The sequence below is a fragment of the Catharus ustulatus genome, chromosome 23, assembly GCF_009819885.2.
Source record: "Catharus ustulatus isolate bCatUst1 chromosome 23, bCatUst1.pri.v2, whole genome shotgun sequence".
NCBI lineage: Eukaryota > Metazoa > Chordata > Aves > Passeriformes > Turdidae > Catharus > Catharus ustulatus.
The window spans coordinates 8,608,381-8,633,249 of record NC_046243.1 but is presented as its reverse complement, the minus strand read 5'-3'; the positions used below and the strand labels follow the sequence as shown (position 1 = coordinate 8,633,249).

General features: G+C 45.5%; 1 protein-coding gene across 5 annotated transcripts; it reads right to left on the bottom strand.

The window, feature by feature from the left end:
* Positions 1–1,347: 1,347 nt before the first annotated feature.
* LOC117006323 (tRNA N(3)-methylcytidine methyltransferase METTL2-like) lies at positions 1,348–24,869 on the bottom strand. 5 transcript variants are annotated; one of them, XR_004419979.1, is made up of 11 exons: positions 24,746–24,869; positions 23,182–23,273; positions 19,095–19,456; positions 17,180–17,229; positions 16,493–16,553; positions 15,121–15,260; positions 14,256–14,362; positions 13,995–14,060; positions 12,419–12,681; positions 2,127–9,304; positions 1,348–1,864 (listed from the first exon to the last, which is right to left on the bottom strand). XR_004419979.1 is itself a non-coding variant. In XM_033078697.1 (9 exons), the coding sequence occupies exons 1-9, from the start codon at positions 24,832–24,834 to the stop codon at positions 12,530–12,532; spliced, it is 1,119 nt and encodes a 372-aa protein (XP_032934588.1). In that variant the 5' UTR covers positions 24,835–24,869; the 3' UTR covers positions 11,946–12,529. The 5 variants fall into 5 exon arrangements, 1 of the variants encoding a protein (XP_032934588.1); XR_004419980.2 differs by lacking the exon at positions 1,348–1,864 and having other exon boundaries at positions 6,736–6,954; positions 7,269–9,304; XR_004419977.2 differs by lacking the exon at positions 1,348–1,864 and having other exon boundaries at positions 6,736–7,390; positions 9,072–9,304.

Genomic DNA, 24,869 nt, shown 5'->3' with positions numbered 1-24,869 from the left:
TGGGGGGTGGGGGTGGGTGATAGGCACAAGGTGGGGTCAGAAGGGCCTGGGGGTCAGGGCAGGTCTGGGGGTAGCAGGAGGTATGGAGGGTGGTCACATAGGGCTGGGAGGCAACAGAATGTCAAGGGGGACTGTGGGGTTGTGGAGGGATCAGAGGGCAGGCACAAGGGGAGGGTTGGATCCAGCCTTGGGGTGAGGTCAGGGCTGAAAGCAAGATGGGGATAGGGCTTGATCACAGGTGGTGGGGCAGCAAGGGTCAGGGTCCTGGTGGGGCCAGAGTGTGCTGGGGAGTGACAGGCACAAGGAGTGGGTCAGATCTAGCCAGGGCTGAGGGTGGTGGGGCGGGGCAGTGCAGGCCTAGGGACATGTCACCACCAGGGTAGCAGAGGTTGACCTACCCCCTGCCCCAGGATGCCCCAGAGAGGGCATGCAGGTATGACATCCGTGCACCCCCCAGTTCTTCACCTCTGGTTTCTACCTTACACCCCCATGAGCAATCTCACTCCCCAAACCACCCTCATTCCACCAAGGGAGAGTGCAAGGGCACCTCAGCACCCCCAACTCACCCCCACTCCATCCCTGCCCCCAGGGAACACCACTTAGAATGGGCTGGGCCCCTGGTTCAAAGCTGATCCAACATGGCTCTCATGTGTGAGACACAACCCAGGCGCTTCAGCAGCCCCCATGACACACAGTCCACAGTTCCTTCCAAGGCCAAGCTGCTGCCACAGTTGGGAAAACAGCTCCTAAGATTAATAAAGATAGGGCTTGTCCTGGCTGGAGTGGAGCAATTCCATCACAGTTCACTCAGCTCATTGCAGGTGGTGGGGGCAGGACCCAAAGTGCTGCGGGTGTTGCACCCACTTGCTCCAAGGCTGAATCAGCTTTCCGAAAAGCAAACAACCAGGATTGTTTGGAAAGGAAGTGGCCAGGCCTGTCCAAGAGGAGGCAGGCGCGGATTAGCAATGGGAGCGGAGGTTCCTGGAGCTTGATAAAGGATTCGCCAGGGATGGGAATGCCGAGGGCCATCCGTCACCTCCCCTTCACTGTGTGACATCGAGTGATTTATGACCGAACTGGAACTGACTAGTTTGGCAAAAGGGATGGGGAGAGGAGCCGGTGGAGCATCGTGGAAAAACTGCTTCTGCAAGGCAGAATTGCTAATTGATTGTACTTTGTGAAGTCAGTGCAGCAAATGGCTTGCTCATGCAAGATGCTTTTCCTGTGCTTTAATCTGTTTTTTTTTCAGTACAAGAGCCACTCCAGTTTCAGCTCCCGCTCTGTAAGTCACATTTTCAACATGACCGCTGGCAGGAATTTGTAAAATAAATAATTAAATAAACAGTGTTTTGTGTCTGTGTTAGGTTGTGGGGTTTTTTTAAAGAAAAAATCCTGGAGTAAATATTACATCAGCTGGTAGCTAATTACAGCCATTTAGGGAACTTTAATTAGGACCACTTGCAGTGAACATTGTTAAAGGAGGTTTAAATTTCATTTGTGCATTTCAGTTTGATTTTGGATGGAGAGGAGAAGTTGTGGGAGCTGTTACATCCAATAAAGGGACAGACTTACCAAACCCCCCGCTCTTCTGGACTCCCTTCACTGCCCTTAGAAACACCTTCAACTTCAAAGGGAGCATTTCACCCCCGCAGAATGCAGGGCAAGAAATGGACACCAGTAACACCCAATCTACAGTTCTGTCCCCCACCTTTGTGTTTTAGGGGTGATGGGGGTCACTTTGGTCTAATTTTCCCTGTGCCTTTTGGATAGCACTCGATGAGGCACCTCCTCCTCCTTCTCCATGCATTGCCAGGTGTCACAATGCCGTCAGTATTTCCATGTAGGCCACCAGAAGAAACTTTTGCTGTCACAAAATCACAAAATGGTTTATGTTGGAAGGGACCCCAAAGTCCATCCCATCCCATCCCACCCTCTACCATGGGCAGGGACATCTTTCACCAGGTTGTAAGCCTCATCCAACCCAGCCTTGGACACTTTCAGGGATGGGGCAGCCACAACTTCTGACATTTCCTGATGGTCGTTTGCTCACTATCATTTTCACTGAAATCACAGACCAATGCCACTCTTCTTCACTCTGACAGGACCAAATTCCCAGGGAGACCCACCTGGGGAATCCACTGCAGCCAGGAATGTTTTCCAAAACATCCCTTGATGCACCACTGAGTTCTAGGCCTCATGGAGGACCCATGGCCACAGCCCTGGGCTGGAACAGGAGCTGGTGACATCTGATAAGGAACATAAAAACTGAGATAGCACCATCCTCCTCCTGTGACTCCCCTTCTGCCCTGCATTCCTCTGAAATAATTGGGGTTTCTCTTCTCACTTTCAAATTCAGGATCGGAGCACATCCCCTTCAGCACATTCTGGAAAGGTGGCCCTTGTATTTTGCAGTCCAAGGGCTCTGCTAGCTCACCTCCTGGATGTTCAGCAGCTCATCCTCGGCTGTAGACATATCCTACCTGATGCTCCTCTGCTGCACACTCAACTATGGTCCTCTCCACCTTCATCTTCTGAAGAGCAGCTCAGAGCAACACTTCCAGCTGCAGTTTCCTTTCCAAGATGCTGAAATTGCACCTCACACTAGACATAGCAGCTGATCTCTTTGTGGCACAGCGAGGGAAGGAATCATCAAGTTTTAACGGTATTTCTGGCTGTAAGCAGGAATTTCAGAGCAGCCTTTAAGAATCCCACCTGCTGTCAACTGAATACAGGTAGGTACAAGGGATTTTAGACAAGTTTGTCAGATAACAGTAGGAAGGAAGTTACTTGGATAAATTTCCCAGTGATCAGTAATCTCAGAACCTTTTCCTCCTACAGTCCATCAGGACACAGGTCCAGATACGGATGCACCCCACAGCCCAGCCTGGTACAACACTTCCAACTGTGCTGTGCCAGCACATCTGAGATTAGGCTCCCTGGAACAGCAAAGGTCTCTCAGATAAAAATATAATTTTCAGTGTTGACACATCACACTTGGACTGTTTTTTATAACATCTTCTCTTCTGGGAACTGATCTCCAAGGTTTGGACCCAGCAGAGAATTGGGGGACTGGTTTTTTGTTTTTTTTTTTTTTTTGGTTAGGTTATTTTAAATAAGAAAAGCCAACTTATCGGAATGTGCTTCTGGTCAGAAAAGGTCAGTTTGTTCTTACAGGGAAAGGTCTGCACTTCAAAGTGGCTGGAATATGTAAGTAGTTCATAATTTTGTACAGGAAATTTTTTGATTCAATTAAAAATTCTAATGTCAGCTTCTAAGATACTACTTCTAAATGCTTATAAAGCCTCAAAACTAGAACAATGTAAGGTTAGAAATCAAGATTCTGTTGACCTCAACTTGAATTTCCCCATTGTATTAGAGTTAGGGAGCAATTCTGGTGTGTTTCATGTTCTGTCTCAGCAAGAGAAGAGACTATTTGGATCCCCAAGAATTCTCATGCAGGAAAACTCCTCCTTCCAGCCCGCATCTGGGTGATGTATAAAACTATTATATTTTTCCTTTTTTTCCTTAACTTTTTAAGAGCCCCTGAGGTCTGGTCCTTTCAGAGAAGCTGGCTGTGAGCAACAGAGTACGTACACGGCTAACCAAATATTATCTCATCCATGGGGACAAGCCAGCTCTCTACCATCAGCTCTGCCAGATGGCTCCTGTGCACATCCCACTCTACCTGTGTTAATACCTCTGATTACACTGCTGTAGTAGCTCCTCTCTTCTAGTCTCAGTCTCCTTGGATAGCAGTAATATCCCAAGCACACAGCACTTGTATCATGTTTTGAAGAACAACTCAGCTGCCACAGCCATTTTCTTTGTCACTGGATTCAACCGGAGCTTGGAGCTCCCCTCCACAGGCACAGCACATACAGCAAAACAGCAGCAAGCCCTGCCTTCCCACCATAGCCTCTACTAATCCACAGGTTAGGTTAGACCAAAATTGGGTAAGATTTTATAGGGATTGTAATGGAGCACATAACAAGCTCCTTCTGCCTTCAATTTTGAAAAGATAAAATGTGACAAGCCAAGATTCTAATATTTTAAATGTGTTTTTGGTGACTTTTCTTTGCCTCTGCTTTCCAGGCTTGTGGAATACAGTAACTGCATTTTCCCAAGCATTTCTGTACTGCCACAAGGTCTGTAAATCTACTAATATAAGGTACACAAAAGAAGAGCTGAGATTCTTCAGTGATACTGGGACACCGGCAGCTGGGGACTGGAGAAAAACAACAAATAGCCTGAACTTTTAAAATGCAAAAGCTGACAGGAGTGATCTCAAATCCAAACGTATTACAGCACTGGGGGAAAAAAAGCCTCAACCAAAACCCACAGAAGTACAACACTCAATAGGATTTTAAAGATTTTAGCACTAGGGGATAATGTCACCTCCAGCCATCACATCCTGAAGAGGCTGACCCTTGTCTGCATAGCAGATTTTGTTAGACCTAATGAGGCATAAGCTGCTAGTGAAGATTTTTCTAGGCTTGGGGCATTCAAAACATGTCACCCTTGTGTGGATTCTTGTCTACTAAGGGTAGGGCTTCTGCCACACTAGGAACATTGAAAGTGTCTTTCCTCATTTTTCTTAGGGAGAAAACCGGTATTTGAGCGCATCAAAGATAACATGCCATTGCCCAACTCCTTCCTGAGGTCATTGTGAGAGTCTCCACCCTCCCACATAATGGAGTTTATCTCTGAGGTTGTTCCTGCCCTTCCCTCTGCCTACATCTTCAGGTATCCCACTAGGGATGCTTTGATACCCAAACCCCGTAGGAAAGCATCCAGGTCACTCAGCCTCCATAGAAGCAGCAAGCCATGGGCAGCCTCAGAGCCCTGATCCAAGGCAACGTGTGTCCTGCTGCTGGAGGAGGAAGGCAGCTGTGTGCAGCCACGTGGAACTGTGCAGCTGCCATGGCCCAGCTGAGGGGAACCAAACCTCACAGGCAGGAAAAGAACACCTCTGCGATCCCACAGCACACAGTTCTGGAAATATCCACTGGAAAGAGGAAAATTAAGTCAACATCTTATTGTAAAGCCTGAGGTACTGCATACACTTTTTTTAGAGTATATTCAGTGTCTGCAAATACATTCCAATCTTCCTAATGAGGCTCACTGCACTAGGGAAGAAGTCACTTGCAGCTGTAGAAAAGCCAGATTTAGTTTTCTGTGTAACCTCCATTGACCTCTTCACACCCATCATCGGCAATGCAAGTGGAAAAAGCCATGTGGCTGTGTTATTACAGACTGCAGTGAGGTGGCCCTGCCCAGGTACTGCCCCCCAGGTGAGGGGGATATGCAGCATGCTTTGAGCCTGGTCCCAGGGATGAAGAAGGAGTCTCAGGTGAGATCAGGCAATTTAATCTCCAAACGAGGAGAGCCACATCCAGTGACCTCAGGGAAGAATGGTACCTCTTTCCTTACACCTGAGCAGAACCCCTCATATTCCACACAGAGCACAGAGGTGTGAGCCTGGTCCCTGCATCCAGGGACTCCCTGCAGCAACTACCCACTTCAGAGGAGCTGAAAGTAAGTTTCATATTCCAAAGATTTGGCAATCCTCTGGAGCTCCCTAACTTCCACATAATAAGAAATTGCAAGAGCAACAAGGGTCCTTTGGGTAGCAAAGATAACCTGAACACAGCAGTCACACTCCATCCCAAAATCAAGATGCATGCTATGTTGATGCTTGCAGTGAGGGCCTTTTGGGGTTTGTACCAAAGAGTAGAGTTTAGAACAGCAGTGTCCAACCCTCACCAGAATTTTCTTCTTTCCTGGAAACAGCTGACAGGCTGGGAGCTCCTGGCAGGTGCTGACATGTAAGACTTGCCAGTGAGCTTTGCCATCACTGCTTTCCAACCACTGCCATTTCCTGCTCATCCCACTGCAGGTCAGAGACGAAGAATAAAAGCCTTCCCTGGCATGACAACTGCCATGCATACAATCCCTGAGCAGGAGGGAAAAGCCAAGGCCCATGTGGCTCAGATTCCATTGCCTTTCCCTGCCTGTGCTCCAGCCAAGTGTCCAGCCTGGTTTGTGCTCTTCTGGCTCATGCTGTATCCTGCTTAGTTCAGATTAGCACTCAGGGCTGCCTACAAAGGTAATTTCCTGCAATGCGTCCCACTTTTTAAGCAACACAAGCTCCCTTTCAGCCAGGCAGTTACACACAGGAACTTGCTGCCTTCAGCGAGAGCTAAAGCACAAACTCCAGAGCTCTGCTGGTTAAGCACAGAGCTGACAACTCCGTTTCCTCCAGAGCACCTCACTTTGCAGTAGGGTCCTTCAAAAAATTCCTCCTAATCCTAATTTTTCTGGTAATTTCTATTTTGCCCTGAAACAGTCAAAATCAGAAGTTCTGTTGAAGTCAGTGTCTAGGGACACTACACAAAAGGATGTATGCCAGGCACCCCCATCAAGGAAAAGGAATAGTTACAATAGCAAAAATGGTCCCGATTGTAGCATCATCCCTCATGGACTTCTTTTCCCCAATATAGCAACAAACCAAAAATGGTGGCACTTCTCTGACTGAAAAATCAGATCCTGCAGACTGATCAGAACAAAGACTGTATGACTCAGTTTCCCTTCATGTGTGTTTAGAGATGGAAGGATGGTCCCCAAATCCTGTAATAACTTGATCCCTGCAGCCCCATCTTCACTTCTAGGCAGTAAAACCTGTGCATCTTTCAGTAGTGCTCAGGAAAAACAGTTCAGTTCAGTTTGGGTCTGCAATTCCTGTAGGGAATCCAGTGGGGACAAGCCAGGACTCACCCCAACACCAATGACAGTAAGAAGGTCTTCCAGCTTTCGTTATGATACCGTGCCATAAGCTGCTGGTGTGTGCACAGGGAAGTTCCCTCTGCTCACATCTATCTTCTATTGAAAATAATCAGGTCTCATTTATCCCAGAGCTCTAAAACTCACTGCAGATTAGAAATGGTGGTGGCATACCTGAAGAAGGCAGAGCAGAATTATTTGGGAGAGAAGATAATTGTGTCTATACTCACATGGCCCTGGTAAAAAAAAATTGATGACCACTGTTTTAACAATCCAAATCACTATGGATGACTGCTGTTCTCACCTTGCTGTCAGGAAAATCCTGTGAAAGCTCTGATTTGCAGTAGAATTTACAATTTACCTAATTTTCAAGTAATAGCATCAAAAATCCCCCCAGTCACGCGTTCATGTCACCTCCCTCGTCCCCTTCTGCCTCCCAATTCATAGCCTGTCTGTGAAACCACAATGTTCTGAGAAGAATGATGTACCTGGGGAGGCAAAAGCTTCTTTGCCCTTCACTGGAGCTGTCAGTACCATGGCTGGATCAAAGTCCTTCCTCAAGGACTATCTCCAAGTCCAAATCAAAGTCACAGGCTTGATGACGTCATCCCTAAATAAAAGGATTATGTGAGGGGTCACAGTAGGTGATGATAAAGTTCCCTTCCAGCCAAAACATTATATGAATCTCCAAGAAAATCCACCATCTTCTGGCAAGAGACAGGACCAAATTTTCCAAAGTGCAACAATGCCTGGCTCCAAGATCACCGGGGCAGCACATATGAAGAACTATGAAATCATCTCTTCTGCTTGGGAGGTTCATTGGGCCATGCTGGCATTGCCTGTAATCCACAGACCACAAGACTTGGAATGCTGGGAACAAAACCAGGGCAGAAATGCTAAGAAAGGTTTTAGAGTTAACGCTACTCTGCTAAGAAGAGGGGGAAAACCGCCAAAATACTAACGGCACATAACCTGTCTTTTCAGCATGGTAAAAGTAAACTTGGAGACTTCCTTTGAAAATGCTGGAAAGCTTAAGCAACCCAGCCTGCTCAGCAGGCCCAAGGTGGGAATGGTAGGAGCTGCTGCAGGTGAGGATCAAGGTACCCGAGCAGAGCTGCATGGGAGGCAAGGCCTGGAGTGGCAGGAGAGCAGCAGCTTTGGAGAGAACAGGAGCTGGCAGGGATTAGTTAAGGAAGCTCAAACAGTATCTGTCTGTAGGAGGTCTGGCTCAATTCAACACCATTAACTTGCTGCCTTCTGAACACCACCAAGAGGACAGGAAACAAAAGCACATCTGCCCAGCGTGGGCCCTGCTGAACGACTGCTTAAATACTTCAGCAGAACTAAGAACATTAAGAAAGGTAAAGACCCATTTCAATGGCTCCAGGCTCACAGGGCTGCAAGTTTTTGCTTGAAGACCAAGTTAAAACCAGGCAACTGGGATATAGCCTTGAAAGCACAAACAAATAAGCCTTCATTTTCTCCATTCAGGAGTTAGAATTTAAAGAGGAGTCCATCAATTTTACGTAAATCATGTTTAGAATTAAAAATGTATTTTCCTGCACTGCTTACAAACCTTTGGATGACTTATAAGGCATTTTTCCAATCACTTTAATTCACACTAGTTATGCTGATTGTGTACCCCAATAATTTTTCTTGCAGGGAGAGAAAGTTATCCTGAGAGAAAGTTGTCAGGGACCAAGAGGGAAAGCACTCTAGGGAACTACCTAAGGCCCCAATAGGATCCAGGAGGTCTGCTAATGAGGTGGTTACACGAGCCGTGTCAGGTCCAATGCTCACATGGCTCTTGTTGTGTGATTGGATAAGCTGAGACTTCAGCTTGCTCCCCTCATCCTACAAGACTTGAGCTGTGCTCTGCCTAGACCTTGCCTGAGGTCCCAGCCTTGCCAGGGAACCAGACTTCATAGGTTTAGCATGAAAACACAGCAGCGACTGCAGAGATTGCTTCAGAAGAGACATGCTTTATCTCCTCCTGTTTCATTTGTAGATGCTGTAAAAGTTCTCGGCCCTTTAAAAAATACACTACAACCAACTGAACAAGAATTATCTTCTCAGTTATTTGACTCCCATTCTCTAACCCCCCGCCCCCAATTTGACTTGATTCAACACTATTTAAAAGAAAAAAAGCAATGGTGCATTTCTGTTGCTCTAGCCCTGCAGCCTGTGTGGTGTGAATGGATTCCCAGGTTACCTTTCCCAGGGAGGGCTGAAATGTCATGACCCAGAAGCCTTCAGGTAGCAGACAAATACCTGCAATATGCAAGCAATACCTGCAGGATGACACAGTGACATGGAAGTTAGGAACTCTTCATGCTGCCACATGCCCAGCAGGAAGTACTGCCCTTCCAATGCTTCCCAATCAGGGTGTTTCTTGCCCATCTCTCCAGGGCTCCTGCAGGCACTCCAAAAACAGCGAAGACATTTTCTAAGCTTTTTACCCCTTGTCTTGGGTGAAAATGTAGGATGTAACCAGAAGTACGTATTCTGTCACCATCTTCATAAGCTGTTAAAACAAGGTGGGGGGGGGGGAGGGGCAGTGTTCCTTATCTCTTCCATGACATCCCCCTGATAACTCCCTCTGGGGGATATCTCTCTGCTAATCAGCCACCAAGGCCTTACTGCATGACTCAAAATTACATCATCCCATTGTGAAATGCACCGCCCAAAGGGTGGAGCCAAGCATTCCTACTTGGATATAATCTGAGGTTTGGAACACCACAGGCAGCCTTATCTACTGGACTCTTGGAGGTCAAGAGCTACATAACCACCATTGGACCTTCAGAGGAAGGTCCTACTACAGGATCACTGCTTCAACAGAACCACATCCATGGCTTCAAGAGGACTGCAGTCACCATTTAACTGGACTGCTACCGACACCCTGACCGACAGGGTGTCAGGTTGTATCCTGACTTTGTCAGGTTAAGCCAGTGTTTCCTGCCTTTATTTTAATTTTCCTATTAAATTGTAGTTCTGACCTGGGATCTCCTGTTGGTTTGTTTTCAAACTAGTACACCCTCTCTCCTCTGGTTCAAGATAGCAGCTTTTCATAACCTATGTGGCTCTAGAGGTGGCAATGTCAAGCTTCAAATACAAGTGTCCGGCCAACAAAATATGGGGAACTGCGCTTCAGCCAGTGGGATACACACAACACATCTTGATGCTTCATGAACTAAAATAAGGCAAGAGATACCAGCCAAGGCTTTTTCTTCTTCAATTAATGGGCAAGCACTGGTGAGACTTGTAACAGAAGAAAACTTTAGTTCCCTAACGGTGGCACCGGCTCACACAATCACGTGACATTTGTGCAAGCCTGACTGATATGAATAAAACCACAAAAACTTATTCTAATACCTGTAGCCCCACATCCTAAAAATAACAGAAGAAAACAGGCCGAGATAAAAGGTATTTGCTGCCAAAGACAGGGAAATACCTTCTGAAAGCCACAGTGTTGGTTTCCTCTAAGAAATAAAACATGACTGCAAAAATTAAACATCCTGCAGATTTCAGATCTTTCTAATCTGAAAGATCGCTTTCAGAAAGAAAGTGTCTCATCTGCTTGGGGTTAGCACATCACCATGACAAGGCAGTCTGTGACCTGGAAGCTGCAGCCAGTAGAAAAAGCAGATAATTGTTTATAAACTCTGGTCCTGTTAGCTGGTCCTGATCTGCTGCACTTTGAAGGTGCTCCAAAACCAGCATCAGCAGTAAACTTTTGAAAATCTGGACCCTGTCTGAGGGGAATTTGCTGCACCTGAGCTATTGTGTGCTGGTTCCCTGGCAGGACATCCCTGTGGACAGTGAGCAGAGCACTACATCATTTGCTTCCTTCACAGGTTATCTCCACAACTTGAGGCATCCATGTAAAGCTGGCACAGAGAGACACAGTCTTAGTTTCCACCCTCAGATCAATGTATTTGAACTCACGGATTGGCATACACCTGAATGACTAGGAAATAGCTGCATGAGATAAGCTGGCCAAGGGATTCATATCAGCAAGCAGTTGCAGAGAAGAGCAGATTTATCCTTTGTATGTTTGTTCCCAATACAAGAGTGCATGAGACAGAAGGTCAGAGCTCTCCTGTTTCATGTCGAAATCCAAGTTGCTATTCAACCTGCTCAGCTGGTCTAAGACATCATGACCACCTCTTAGGTTAAAACCATTTACAGGGCTCCCTTCTCAAGCCTGTGCTCTTCAACATCCACATTAACGACCTGGATGCAGGACTTGAAGGAATACTAAGTACAGTAATTTCATGAGTATAAGCTGCACCCTTTTGACTAAAATTTTGGCCCGAACCCGGAAGTGCGGCTTATACTCTGGAGCAGCCAATATATGGGTGAAGTTCTGAAATTTGCCAACCCAGAAGTGTAAGCCCGCAGCAGCCCCGAGCCGGGCCAGAGCCGCTGCCAGTGGCCACAGGGGAGCTGGGCTGGGGGTGCTGGCCAGAGGGGAGCCGCGCTGCAGCCGGTAGCGGTGGGGTAGCACCGAGCCGAGCCCGCACGGCACCGGTGGCGGGGCAGTGCAGCGCCGCGCCAAGTCTGCATGGCCCCAAGCCAGTAAACCCCGCAATCCCGCGATTGTTACTAACTGGCAACTTTGTGAAAGTTGCATGCGGATCCTCACTGTGAACAAAAGTGCAGCATATAATCAGGTGCGGCTTATATATGGACCATGAACGAAAAGTTGCCGACGCCCAGAAGCGTGGCTTATAATCAGGTGCGGCTTATAATCGTGAAATTACTGTAAGTTTGCTATCTGCACTAAACTGGGAGGACCTGTGAGTCTCTCGGGGCAGAAAGGGCCTGCAGAAACACATTGACAAATCAGAGAAATGGGCAATCGCCAGTTGTGGGAAGTTCAACAAGGGAAAGTGCTGGATTCTGTACGTGGGAAGGGGCAACCCTGGATGTGTGGATGGACGGGGAATAAGGCTGGAGAGCAGTTGCAGGAAGGGACTTGGGAGTCCTGGTTGAACATGAGTCAGCAGTGCCACGGCAGCCAGGAGGCACATCCGTGTCCTGGGGGCATCAGGTAAAGCATTCCTGGTCATGCAGAGGATTCTCCTCCTCTGCTTTGGGGCAGCCTCACCTCAAGTGCTGGGGGCAGTTTTGGGCACCACAATATAAAAAAAGACATTAAGCCATTAGAGACCATCCAGAGAAGGATCATAATAGTGAAGGGACTTGAGGGAAGCTGTATGAGGAGTGGCTGAGGGCACTTGGTCTGTTCAGCTGGAGGAGACCGAGATCAGATCTCACTGGGATCTTCAACATCCTCCTGAGGGCCAGCAGAGGGGCAGGAACCAATCTCTTCACTCCAGGGACAGGACTTGAGGAAATGGCTGGAGCTGTGTCCAGGGAGGGTTAGGCTGCGTATCAGGAAAAGGTTCTTCCCACAGAGGGTGGTTGGGCACTGAACCGGTTCCTGTTCAAGGCTTCCAGGACTCAACGAGTGTTTGGACAATGCTCTCAGGCACAGGGTGGGATTGTTGGGGTGTCCTGTGCAGGGCCAGGAGTTGGACTTGATCTTCATTGGTCCTTCCCAACTCTGTATATTCTTTGATTCTAAAACACTGCTTGCTCTACTGTCAGGGCATTCATCCTTATCAAAACTTACTTGAACTGATGCCAGGCATGGTACAAGGCACTGAGGTCCTGGGTGTGCAGAACTGCATCACGCACGTCACCAGGAGGAGACAAAGAGGCTCCAGCCTAAAGTCCACATGCCTCATGGCTGAAGTGTGGTGGGTTTGCAGTACTTGCACTGGATCCACACCCGATACATTGTCATCTGCTTCCCACGGTTCACTTGCAATCGCCGATCAACCAGATTCTGGATTTTCTTCAGCCCAGCTGTGGTGAACAGATGATCTAATTCATCTGGAAGCAAAGAGAAGTAGACTGAGGAGACCATAGCTTTTTTTTTTTCTTCTTTTAACCGATACCTGCTCACGCTGAGGGCTAAGCTAATCTGAAAGATGTACCAGAGGAAACCCATGGCCTCACCCTGACAGGGAAATGATCAAACAAGACTTAACTACTTTACTAGGGGAGTTTAACACCACAGTTTCTCAAGTTTCCCTTCCAGCAAAGAAGGAAAGAATTCTTTGGAGTACATGTAGAACTACACAGCCTTGACAAAGAAAACAGCAGTAGTTTCAAATACGGGTACTGTTATGGGTTACTTCCAGTAACCAATTAAGGAGCATCTTCTGGCAAGCCGGGACACAGCCATTCCTTCCCCTTGCCCAGAGGAATTTAAGAGTCCACAAGAGCAAAGAACAGGATCAGACCTATGCTTTTAAATAGTGCCAGTAAGAGCTGCGCTGCCTAGGCAGGAGGGGAATGGGATTCATTAAGGTTAAATTTGAGGAAAAAAAATCCTTAAAACACACACCCTGTTGGGGCCCAATTAAAGCACTAAGAGCCTTTGAGGCTTCAACTATTCCATTGGCAGGTATTCCTGACCAAGCAAATTAAGTCTCACAGTGTTCCAGTCCTGCTGAGCAGCAGAGCTTACTTCCAGAGCACGTGGTTTGTCTGGAGTTTCTGTAGGAAACGCCTGACAGGTCTCAGCTTGTGCTCCTTTATCAGATGCTTTTTATTGTGAGGTATTCCCCAAACATGCATTCAACATTAAATTTGTTGCGCCAAACAAGACTCGCGCAGTGGGCAACAGTTCAGTTGTGCCACTGCTCTAGAACTGACTGTGCACAGGGGCCTGCAGTGGAGGGACTGGAAGCGCAGCTGGTTGTAAACTGGGAGAATAACTGTTGCTAATGCCAAGCAGCAGCAAACTCGAAGGGCTGCCTCAGCTCCATGCTGCACCACACCCTTCTAATTTCCTAACAGGAGCAGGAAAATTAAGGGAGGTTCTTCTAACTGGTTTCCATCTCCCTCCATCATCTGTAGCCAATATATAAGGAGAGCTCCTCCAATCCCACCCCCTCCCAGGGTAGCAAACACACCAGTCTTCCTCTTAAAGGACTTTCCACTAAGGAATTGACCATGCCATGCTTGCAACAGGAGCTGACAAGCCCAGGTCACTGTTTAATAGGGAGATACTTAACATTTCACAGTGCTCCAAGAGGCTGGAAAGATCTAGTGGCCAATCTGGAGGGCACAGGGAGAAGTGGTGAGGAGAGTCAGAGGGATGTTTTTCGATGGTCAGAGGCACGTTTCTGGCCTCCTACCTTGTGTGAAGAAGTAGACTCTAGTGCCATCACCTCTCACATAGAAGTTATCAGACAGACATTGACCTAAGGGCAAGATGGATATAAACAGTTACCAGTGATCACTTAAAATCCAACAATTGCCATCCCACAACAGGCCCTTCTCCAGCACACACTGTGCTTTGGGGAATTAATGAGCTGCCTCCAAACAGGGTAGACACAGCTCCAGAGAAGCAGAATCTACTAGTGACGGGGCAAGAGTTCCCAGGGGAAAGGAAATACCTTTCTTAAACCGAAGTTGGGCGAGATCATAACGACCGTAATCTCGTAACAAGATCATTCCCCCTGGTTTCAGAAGGCGACTCAGTCTGGTCACAATGCACTGCATTCTGAGAGGAAAAACAAAACAGGCGCGCTCGACACTCTGCAAAACCATGTTCGTTTCCTTCCAAAAAGATGGAATAAAGCTCTACATCTTTCAGCTTCATGTAAAGAGCTACTCAAAGCCAGCAGCATTCTGAGCTCTTCCAGAGTCAGGTGGGTTGATTTTATTTGGCCTCTCTTTTTTGACATTCCCCGATTTTGTTTTTTTTACCTACAAGGATAACATCCTGCCACAGCAGGGATTAACTGCCCTCTCTTACTGATTACAAAAGGATCTCTACCAGATTCTGTAAATCAAGTAGCAAGTGAACTTGAAGAGAAGTGCTATGAAGTAAAACTAAAGGGAACAAAAAAAAGAGACTAGGGTAGGTTGTAACAATTATGACACTAAGACCACAGCACTTTCCTTACCTTTTTTCTGAACCTGAACCCTTCCTTCTTGCCACCTCCCATGTGAGAAGTTCAACTACCCTGAGCCTGAAAATCCAGCAGAATACTTTCCAAAGTCAGTGCTCAGTGTGGCTGGGGTCAGAACAGTGAGCCCAGCAACAATCACCTGCAGCCACTTAAAATCATCCTGTCCTATGCCAGAATTGGTTACAACAACAACAACAAATACCTGCAAATTTTCATTTTTTGGGGCTTTATGGAAAATTGGACCACAAAGAGAAAAAACTTTAATTTTCCTTGATAGGAGATTATTAAAGAACTCCGGTTGTAGAAGAATTATCCTCTGCAATCAGAAGGAATTATTAAAACTTACTTCTCTGGGAGAATTGCTGAGAGGACAAAGATAAGAATAACAATGTCAAGACTCTCCTCTGGCATTGGGAAAGGGCTTTGGTCATTGCACAGGTCATGGACAAATGCAAAGCAGCGAGAAGTATCATATTCTGCATTGTTCTGTATTTGAGAGAGAGAGAGAAATTAAGAGCATTAGCAGCAGACCCTGATCTCAGTATTAGCTGGACTATATGGATTGTTAGTATTACGTGGAGTATTTTAACTTTCACATTATCAAGAGGTATGTTCAGAGACCTGTTTCAGCCTCACTAGACTTCTGCGTCAGGTATGCTCCTTGGTGAGGCATAGCTGTTCTCAAAGCAACACGTGTGAAATGTAAAAAAATACACACACAAGATTTACAAAGAGCTTTGGTCTTGTTACAATCAGACACACAATCAGCACTGTAAAAAACTGCCAAACTGGATTCTGGGTTTATTGCAATTTTAAGGTCAGAGTTCCACTAACAGTGGTAAGAAGTGAGAGATTTATACTGATAAATTGGAAACCATTACATAAATGAGAGAGAGTCATGTCACCTCTCTGGATCACTGAAATCAATATTCACTTCACCTACAAGCAGATATTCCCTATACCCTAAAAACCAAACTTGGTTGCCTAAAGTTACAGTCTTAAAAACCAGATTCAGACATCTTTTAGAAGTTGCATATTTTTCTAAAGCTGCTGCCACAGATTGCAGAAGCCTCTACAAACAGTGCTTTTGTCTCATCCAGAGGAGGAAAAGGATGCTGACTCTGGTGCTATGCTCCCCTCTCATCTCAGAAAGTGACTGATTGCATTTGATACTCCATATATTCTCAGTTCTGGCTTGACTCAAAATTTATTAGTGGTATTTGTCCTCCGACTAAATCCTAGCCTCCTGATCCACAAACATGATACCTCCTCAGCTCCCTGTGCAGAAGCAATCAGACCATTCTCCCAGAACTGTGGTGACAGTAACACACACACAAACCAAAACCAGCTCCAGTTCCTGCAAAAAACAGCCTGAATGTTTTCAAGGTTCAAGTTTGTTTTTAAAGCTACTCAGCTAAAAGAACGCTGTATTGAGAAAAGTACTGCCAACCTCAGAGGAAGAAAATCTGGCTGACTTGTTTGCTGCAGTGTGTGCTTTGCAAAATGTGACATTTTGAGAACTTTTACTTCCCTAATTTCTACAATCTTTGATGGCTCATGTTCCAGATTTCCCAGTGCAAGGGTCAGCACCACGACTGGCTAAAACCAGAAAGCTTCCAGCACAGCCAGAGAGTCACTGGCAGCTGGGATAGGTTTGTAATAATGGGCAACTGGCCCCAAATACTTCCCACATTTTCATAAGTCACCATTGAGATTACCTGGACAAGATCCACAGCTGTTGTAGAAAAATCACAGCAATAAATAAACAGGCCTGGGTTACTGCAATAAATCAAAGAAACTCATCATTTGTATCGAGGAATTAAGAAGTGTTTCAAATGTATAAAGACCAGAAATCCTGAGCTTTAGTTTCTGTCCAAAACCTGGTGGATTCCGTTGCTCCTTTATACCCATTATTTTCATATGGAACTGACTGCCTCCTTTTCCTTCTGGATCTAAAACCAAGGGCTTCCAAGTTCACAACATAATAACCTGAAACTGCAGATGGCAAAGACACCATTTGCATTTGACTTTTCTCTAAGACTGTCTAAACTAGGAATATATGGAACATTTTTCCAGTTGTGTTTCAGAGGCTGATATGTCATGCAGCCTATGTCATGCAGAGAATTACTTCACAGAATCCCAGAATGGTTTGGGTTGGGAGGAACAATAAAGGTCATCCAGTCCCACCCTTGCCATGGGCAGGGACACTTTCCACTAGACCAAGGTGCTCCAAACCCTGTCCAATCTGGTCTTGAACACTTCCAGGAATGAGGCAGCCACAGCTTCTCTGGCAACCCTTGCCAGGGCTTCCTAACCCTCATAGGGAACAATTCCTTCCCAATATCCCATTAATACCCACTCTCTGGCAGTGGGAAGCCATTTCCTGTTGTCTTGTCACTACTTACTTGTTGGTTTGTAAAATCGGGAAGACTGTATTCCCAGCCCCACAGCCAACCTGTATAAACAGAGCAGATGTATACAGTGAAAATAATTCCTTCAGCACATCCATGCAGATAATTTTCAGTCATCTCTCTAAAGCCATGGAATGAAGAGCATGGCAGTGACCATTCTTAGGTGTCCCTGCAAGATCTGAGCATGTTAAGGTCTGAGGAACAAGATTACATGAGTGGGAAACCACTAAGCAAGTTATTGTTAAAATCTTAATAATAAACTACATATTGTTACTCTTTTGAAAGCTGTTTTTGCTGGAATCTCAAGCATAGCAACCAGTATGAGTCACTGAAGCACTGGCAAAGGCCATGGATGAGTTCATTCACTTCCATACAAAACCAGAGTAACAGAAAAGTTTGCTTTACTGTAATTCTCCTTCTGCTTGTTCCCATTTGAAAAGATGATGGCTCACACAACTGGGTTTGGGGAATTGGCCTCTGAATGTTTAAAGAATCAGTAAATTGAAACAGACTGAGCAGAAAACACCACAGAGGGTTTGCAGTGACAGGTGCTAGTTAAAATGCTCAGGTGAGATAGGAAAGGCACATTGAAAACACCGAAGTCTGAGGAAATCTTAAAAGTGTCAGATTAAATTCAAAAATCAGAAGGACAGTTCATACTAACTCTCCTTGTAAGGGCAGGACTTTCATATAATACTAAGTATTAAACAAATCCAGTAATATCGACAGTGAAGAACCAGAGGTGGCAGAGCAAAAGGTCACAACCAGCTGTCAGCAGTCCAATATTTATAACTGGCCACAAACTTCTCTGGGACAAAGCCTGTGCTATCACAAGGGCCTTAAGGAACAAACCCAAGAGCATCTTTACATTCTTGGCTTCATTGCTTTGTTCCACACCTCCTAAGGCAAACAGGAGTCAGCACAAACATGCAGAAGATAAAAGACAAGGTGTCCTAGGGTGACTATATGATGCTTGTACACTCAGTCATCTGTTCTGTTTATGCTGAATATTAAGATCTGCACCTTTAAGATTGGTTCTGAGAGTGAAGGGGTAGCGAAGAAACATACAGCATTTTCAGAAACTGCACTTGCTCCCCCCCTACATTTCTTCTCACAGACTGTGCTGTCTGCAGCACAGCCAGTGTGAGAGAGCTCTCCTTTGCTTTTTAGTTCGTTTTTTTAGCTAGCTGAGGCAGAGAAGTTCCCTGGACTGTGGCTTTTCTTTCTCTTGGATATGATCAGCACTGCTCCGGACTAAAAACCCAGGAAAACACTTGTGAGCTCACACATGTGGCCCACCAGGGTCTGGGATGCAGCATTTGCCAGCACCAGAGGGAACTGATAAGAGACTGAGTAAGCTGAGCTACACCCCTGACAAGAACTTTCTGAATTTGCCATATTTTCAGAACCGCGAGAGGTCTTATTAATATTATCCATTTTTTATGCTTGTGAATACTTTGCTTGTTAAATAAACAATTTTTTTTACACTTTTCTCAGAGGACATCTTTTCCCAAACCAGTAGGGGGAGGGGCTACTTGAATCTGTGTTCTAGAGCGACCCCTTTGAAATTTGCCCTAAACCAGGACACCATGGAAAGCTTTATACAGAGTAGAAGAATCAGCTTCTTCAAAAGATGTCTTTTAAATGCTTGTTTGAACATCTGACAGCAATAGTTGACTTTTAAACTTGTAAACTTCTTATGATCCTTGTGGTCTGCCAATTCAGAGTCTGAACCAAAAGAATCCCAACAGATTTAGTTCAGTTTCAAACTGCCCTCTGATTTTTGCATTTTACTGACTGAAGGCAATCATCAGCTCCCCTGCTGTTTGGCAAGGATACACATTTTTATGTCCCAGTCACACGGACACAAGGGAGGCTTTGATGTGTGACTTTGATTTACAGCTCTTACCTCTAATATACGGTAAGATGCAGCTGATCCTGGGTAATCCCCATCACTCTGACTCGGTTCACTATCTTTCTGTGCAGCCAACTCCTCTGTGTGGCCCCCAGGTAGGCTTTTTATCAGGTTTAACTGACTCTCTGTCCTGGATTCCAAAGAGCAATAGCCATTTCCACAGTTTCCCAACCCTTCATTATTGGATTCTTCTGTGTTACTAAATCCATGCACAGAATCTCTATTTTGGCTTGAGTTCCTGTTAGGTGCCAGCTCAGGAAATTCAGTGAATAGCCAGTGCCTGTCCTTGAAGAAGCCATTTTCATGGGTTTTATAGAAGTCGTCCCAGTATTTCTTAGCATTCACCTCATATTCCTCTGTGAACACAAGCAAAAACATCAGCAAGCATCAAATCAGAAGGTCTCAGGGTTTAATCAGCTCAGAGAGCGAGAGATCACTTCAGATATCTATGCACCAACCTGCTGTAATAAATGAGATTATTGACTGAAAATCACCTTTATTTAAACTTGCAATCCCACATAAACACTCAGTCTGCGTCCTCACAGTCACTTTGTTAGGACTTAAAAAGGGAAAAGAGAGAAAACTCTGTCTTCTGGTAGGATTTAAAGTAAGCTGGCAATAGAAAAAGTCTCTTTTGAAGGAGACTGGAATGAAGAAATCTGATTTTACTTCCATCTCTAACACTAACTTGTTCAGTCCACTGGGACAATTAATTTGGAGCCTATTGACATTAAGCATCAAGCACAACTCCTAAGGAATTTTGTGAGAGCCACCTGAAGCTGAAGGCTCCTGTCCAACACACTGCTCCTACTTTCAGGTGGAGAAACAGAAAAATTAGTCAACTCTCCAGGCCAGCCAGGAAGCTCAGTTAGTATTTATGCAATTTATCAGGACAGCATGTTTTCCACGTTGTGCTGCGGTCCAGTCCAGATAACTTTGCTTTCCATAGTTCTGTGTGTGTCAGAACATCACACATATATGAATTAAAACAAAAGAGGGGAGTCAACAGTGACCACTGCATTAAAGTACCAGCGGAGAGCTAAGGTGGACAGGCTAAAGATGAACAGAATTAATTTGAGCAGCAGCACTTTCACATCAAATGGGTCATTCCACGAGCAAGATGAATATTACATCTAGGGAGCTGAAACAGCTCTTACAAAGCCATGACCAAGCGAAATTTGAGTCACCTGCAAACTTATTTCCACACGCTTTCAAAGATTTCCTATCAAGTACAGTCTGGCAGAACTATTTCTTCCATGGGAAGCTACAAAACCAAGTGACTATGACTTCATCAATGTGATGAGTTCCCTGTCCTGGGAATCAACATCTAATTATAGTATCCTATGCTTGGAATCACCTAGAGACATTAACATTCATGGCCAGAAATCCCAATTGCATTCCAATAACAAGTAATTCCTCAACCATCTTTGCACAGCAACAAGTGCATTACTGAATGAAAATGAGGGCATTATTAGCTAAACTGCTATTTATTAGTCTTCCTGAACAACATAAAACTGTTTCAAAGTGAGACACTAAAGTGAACCCAGAACACCTGGAAAAATATGTAGCCTCAGCCAAATGTAGACAAAAATGACTTCAACAAAGAAGCACTAATCACTCATAGGTCTTTTTCAGTAGGATCTATCCCCACAGCACATAGTGCTATATATAAAAACACTCCTTCTAGTTCAACTACAAGGATTTTTCCCTTTTAAGAAGACTGTTTCTTAAATCCCAAGCTGAAGGAAACTTTAATGTCTGATATTAGACACAAGCAGTAAGTTTGTGCCATGATCTCACTATAGATCACAGTCAGCAGGGCCACGTCGGGTCACTATTGGCATGGAAGAAGTCGATGACTGCTGATGCTGAAAGAAGCGCTATTGATCCAAACCCTGGCATTCTCTGTCCTGAACTGTTTCTCTCCCATGTTCTAGCAGGAATACGCAAGACTTCTGGGGCTGAAACGCTCTTTTACCTAACAAAAATACAAATTCCTGCTCATCTCCAACAATCCCACGACCGCCTGACTGCAGTGGAATGCTTACCTGAGATGCTGGGACGAAATTCCAGCCCAGCCCAGCCATTTTGGATTGCCCATATTTCTGCCACAGTACACTGCGAACAAAGTATTTTGCTCTTCCTTTGTTACATTAGTATGAAATTCTGTTGGATGCTTTTGAAGAACTGTTATACTCCAAACCACATGTGGGGAAGCTTTGCTTAAAACTCATTTACCTTGAAGCCTGGTGTTTTCAAAGTGCTGAATAAAGGATCAGTAACAATATAAATACAAAAAAATCAAGGATCATCTGACAAAGATCACACAAGAAACAGATTTAAGCGAAAATATGGCCATGTTAATTTTTCAGTAAGACTTCAAGCCAGAAAAGTTCACATACTTTCAAGCCCTTTTTGGGGTATTAGCTCACAGTGCCATCAATGTGCAATCCAGATTACTCCAGAGACTTTCCTGATAAGGACTCCTGACTTTCTGCTCACCTTCGTAAGCCCATTCCCAAAGCCAAGCCCATACTCACCCCTTCACTCTGCAAAAGAAGAGCAAACAAAAGTAACTGAACGAGAATCAGAGACCTCCTGAATTGCAAGGGGGCTAATTATGTAGTTTCAAAAGGACACCAAGAAACCTGGACTTCTTTCTCTTTCTCATCCCAGCCAGAAGACATCTTCCACATACTCTCAGTGCTTCCCTCCTTCTTCAGAATAAATACTGACATCCCCAAGAAGTCCACAGAATAATACAGCCATAATGACCAATACTCTGCCTTTGTTCTCCTCCTTGGACATCCTGATTCTCAAACTACCAGACCCTTCAGGCACATTTGCCTGGGCTGCTTTCCCTACTTTCCAGCCATCCCATTGTCTCTACATGCTTCCCAGTGAATAGCAACCATCAACATTTGACTGGGCTCCATTGTTCAGTCTGGGAAATACATCATAGAGATCTGACAAACTGCTCCAACAGTAAATTGTTCCACAATTTCCTAGTTGTATATAGGTTCTCAAAGCAGGAGAGACAGCATCCTTTAATGCTAACCAGATTTTAAAATGAACTCAACACAATGGGCATCACAATGGAAAACTGCTGGATACTTCTAGGAGTCCAAGAAATTAGGAGGGTTACTCTTTGGTGTAATTACATTTGCTATTATGAACACAACTGGAAGCTATATGGAAGTGTCTCAATAGTTCCAGTAGTGCTCAGCATCGTCTTATGGGTGACACACTTTATTTAATTTGAACAAAAGGAGCACATCCACCCTAGAGCTCGGCAGGCTATAACAAGACCATAATGGGACAAGTTTCTTATCACACCAAAGAACCATTTCACCGTCATTTGAGGAACTGGATGATCTCTACCAGGTGTAGAGGAAATGCATTATTAACCATCTCAGAATGGGCTCCAACCCTGACTTAGAACTGAGTACCTTGAGCTTGATTCAGAGACAAGTAAGCTCTGCACTTTGGATTGATCCTTTATATCAAATAAAATAAAAACTTCGGAATCCCTTTGCTGCCATCTGAGGATAAACAATCCAGATTAAATATTTTTTCTTTCTCTGGTGATATTGTTCTCATGCAGTTTGTTTACTCTGTAGAGAGAGATATGGACAGTACTTTATCAGACCCTTTAAAGAGAAAATCAGCTTGAATCAGGGCTGACTCCACAGCAAGGCAGCAAAAAGAGACTGGTTACTAGCAGTTAAGCTTTAAAGAGCAAAAATAAGCAGAGGCAACAACTCTACACTCAAAGAGGTTTGTTGACAGTGAACACTAACAAGTATTTAACATACTCAACATAACAAAGAAGCTCAACCTAGTCTGACTCCTCCCAACCAAGAAGAGTCACTAGAGAAGGTGTAAGAGTCACAGGGGGGTAAATTAAGAACAGAAAGGTTCCTAACCCTCAATTTCCCATTATCAAACACATGTTAATGCCTTCTGAGTGACTGGGAGAGGGAAAATGGAGGAATTGATGATGTTCTGATGAGGCCCTGGCCAGACTGTTTCAATTCTGGCACAAAGCCAAGACTCACATGAGGACACTGTCCAAAAGTACCTTGTTTATGTTGTGGCAATAGCTGTGAGCTGTTCTCTTCAACTTTACTCCTGGCACTGGCTTCCTGCTCTTCTGACCATTCCACATTATCCCTGTTGTGAAAAATAAGATGAACTAAAGCTAAGCATGGTAGGACAGAGAGCCCTCCAAATGGACAGGAGTGCAGGTGTGATCCCCAGTTCCAGCCCAGCATCAGCACAATGGCCTAGTCAGCACATGCAGCTCCTGAAGAAACTCATACAATTGCAAACAGAAGGGATCCTAAATCTATCCCATTTTGAATGTTCAATCAAATTTGAAGGGAATAGAACCCTGCTAAAACCATGAGGGCACTCAGCACAAAACTACATTGTCGTTCTCAAGTTAAAACAAAAAAGGCAGTTGAGAGGTAACTGTTAAAATAAACCAAATTATGAGAAAAATATGCAGGAAGCCTTAAAGTATTAAAAATTATTAACTTCAAAGCACATACACAGCTATGCAGTCATTAAAGTGATTAACTTGGCCTCTATCCATTAAAATAAGTAAATTAAAAGCAGGATATAAGGCCCAAGAAGCAGTTCTCGTCTCAGAAGGAATTAGTCTTTTAACTCACAAAACAAAGGCTTAAATGTTAAGTCTGAAAAAACAGATTACTAAGAATTTCTACAGGAAAACTAAGGATATGCTTTTGTAACATACCTTTTGTATAGAATAGTCCCAGAAGCAATGACAGGCTGACACATATAAATATTACTTAATTACAAATTAAACACACCTGATTCTTAACAAGGTATAGCAGCCAGACACCAAAAGTGGATCTATTTACCTCAAAAATGTAAAACACCTTCAGTTCCCAGCAAACTAAGAGAATCTGGATGTTTAACTGACTTAAAAACAACTTCTGTATCCAAATAAAGGGCTCCTGTTCCAAGCACACACCTGGCACACCTTCACCTCACTGAAGGACTGGCAGGTTATGGATTTCTGACAGCAGGTAATTTACCTTTATTAACCACAGCAATAAAACAATTGCTACAACCACAGGAGCCTGAGAAATGGTACTCCTTCAGGAGGGGTTGAGAATGGCTCAGAACTCCGGGTCGATCAGTCCTGAAGGCTCAGGACCCCCTGGGGATTGATCAGGAGCACTCAGGCCCCGGCAGGGATCAGTTCGGAAGGCTTAGGACGCCCGGGGACCAGCACTCCCAAGCACCGGCCGCATAGGCCAGTGCCCTGCCCGGGCATGTCGGTCCTCGCCCTGCCTGCAGCCGCTCTCCGGCCACCAGCCCTACATTCACCGCTCCCTCATTCCGCTCTGTGCCCTTATGGTGTCTCTCTCTCGAGGCGCGTTCGGAGAGGAGGGCGGTCACCGCGGTCAGGGCCCCGTGAGGCGGAGCGGGCAGGCTGGGGCTGGCCCATTACACAGCGCTTGACCACACACACCGCGAATCGGAGAGGCGACGGCGAGCCCGCCCCGGCCACCCCCACCCCACCGCCGGGCGCGGGGCGGCACCTCAGGGCAACAGAACCCCGGGCGGCCCACGGGGGTCTGAAGCGGGCAGCGGCAGCAGCCCTCACGCACCAGGCGTTGTGCTGGAAAAGCCGGGCTGGGTCGGTGAGGAGCCGCCGCCCGAAAGGCCGCCGCTCCCGCGCCTCGCTGGGCGCCGCCATGACGGGCCAGCCAGCACAGGAAGCGGAAGCGGCTC

Bases quoted from the DNA above. Each gene is read 5' to 3' on its own strand.
- LOC117006323 (XM_033078697.1), bottom strand. From the start codon at position 24,834: ATGGCGGCGCCCAGCGAGGCGCGGGAGCGGCGGCCTTTCGGGCGGCGG. The intron at 15,261-16,492 runs GTAATCTCAATG...TCTCAAATACAG, and splicing joins CAGCTGTGGATCTTGTCCAG to AACAATGCAGAATATGATAC. The intron at 14,363-15,120 runs GTAAGTTTTAAT...TTTTCCTCTCAG, and splicing joins TCAGCAATTCTCCCAGAGAA to AATGCAGTGCATTGTGACCA.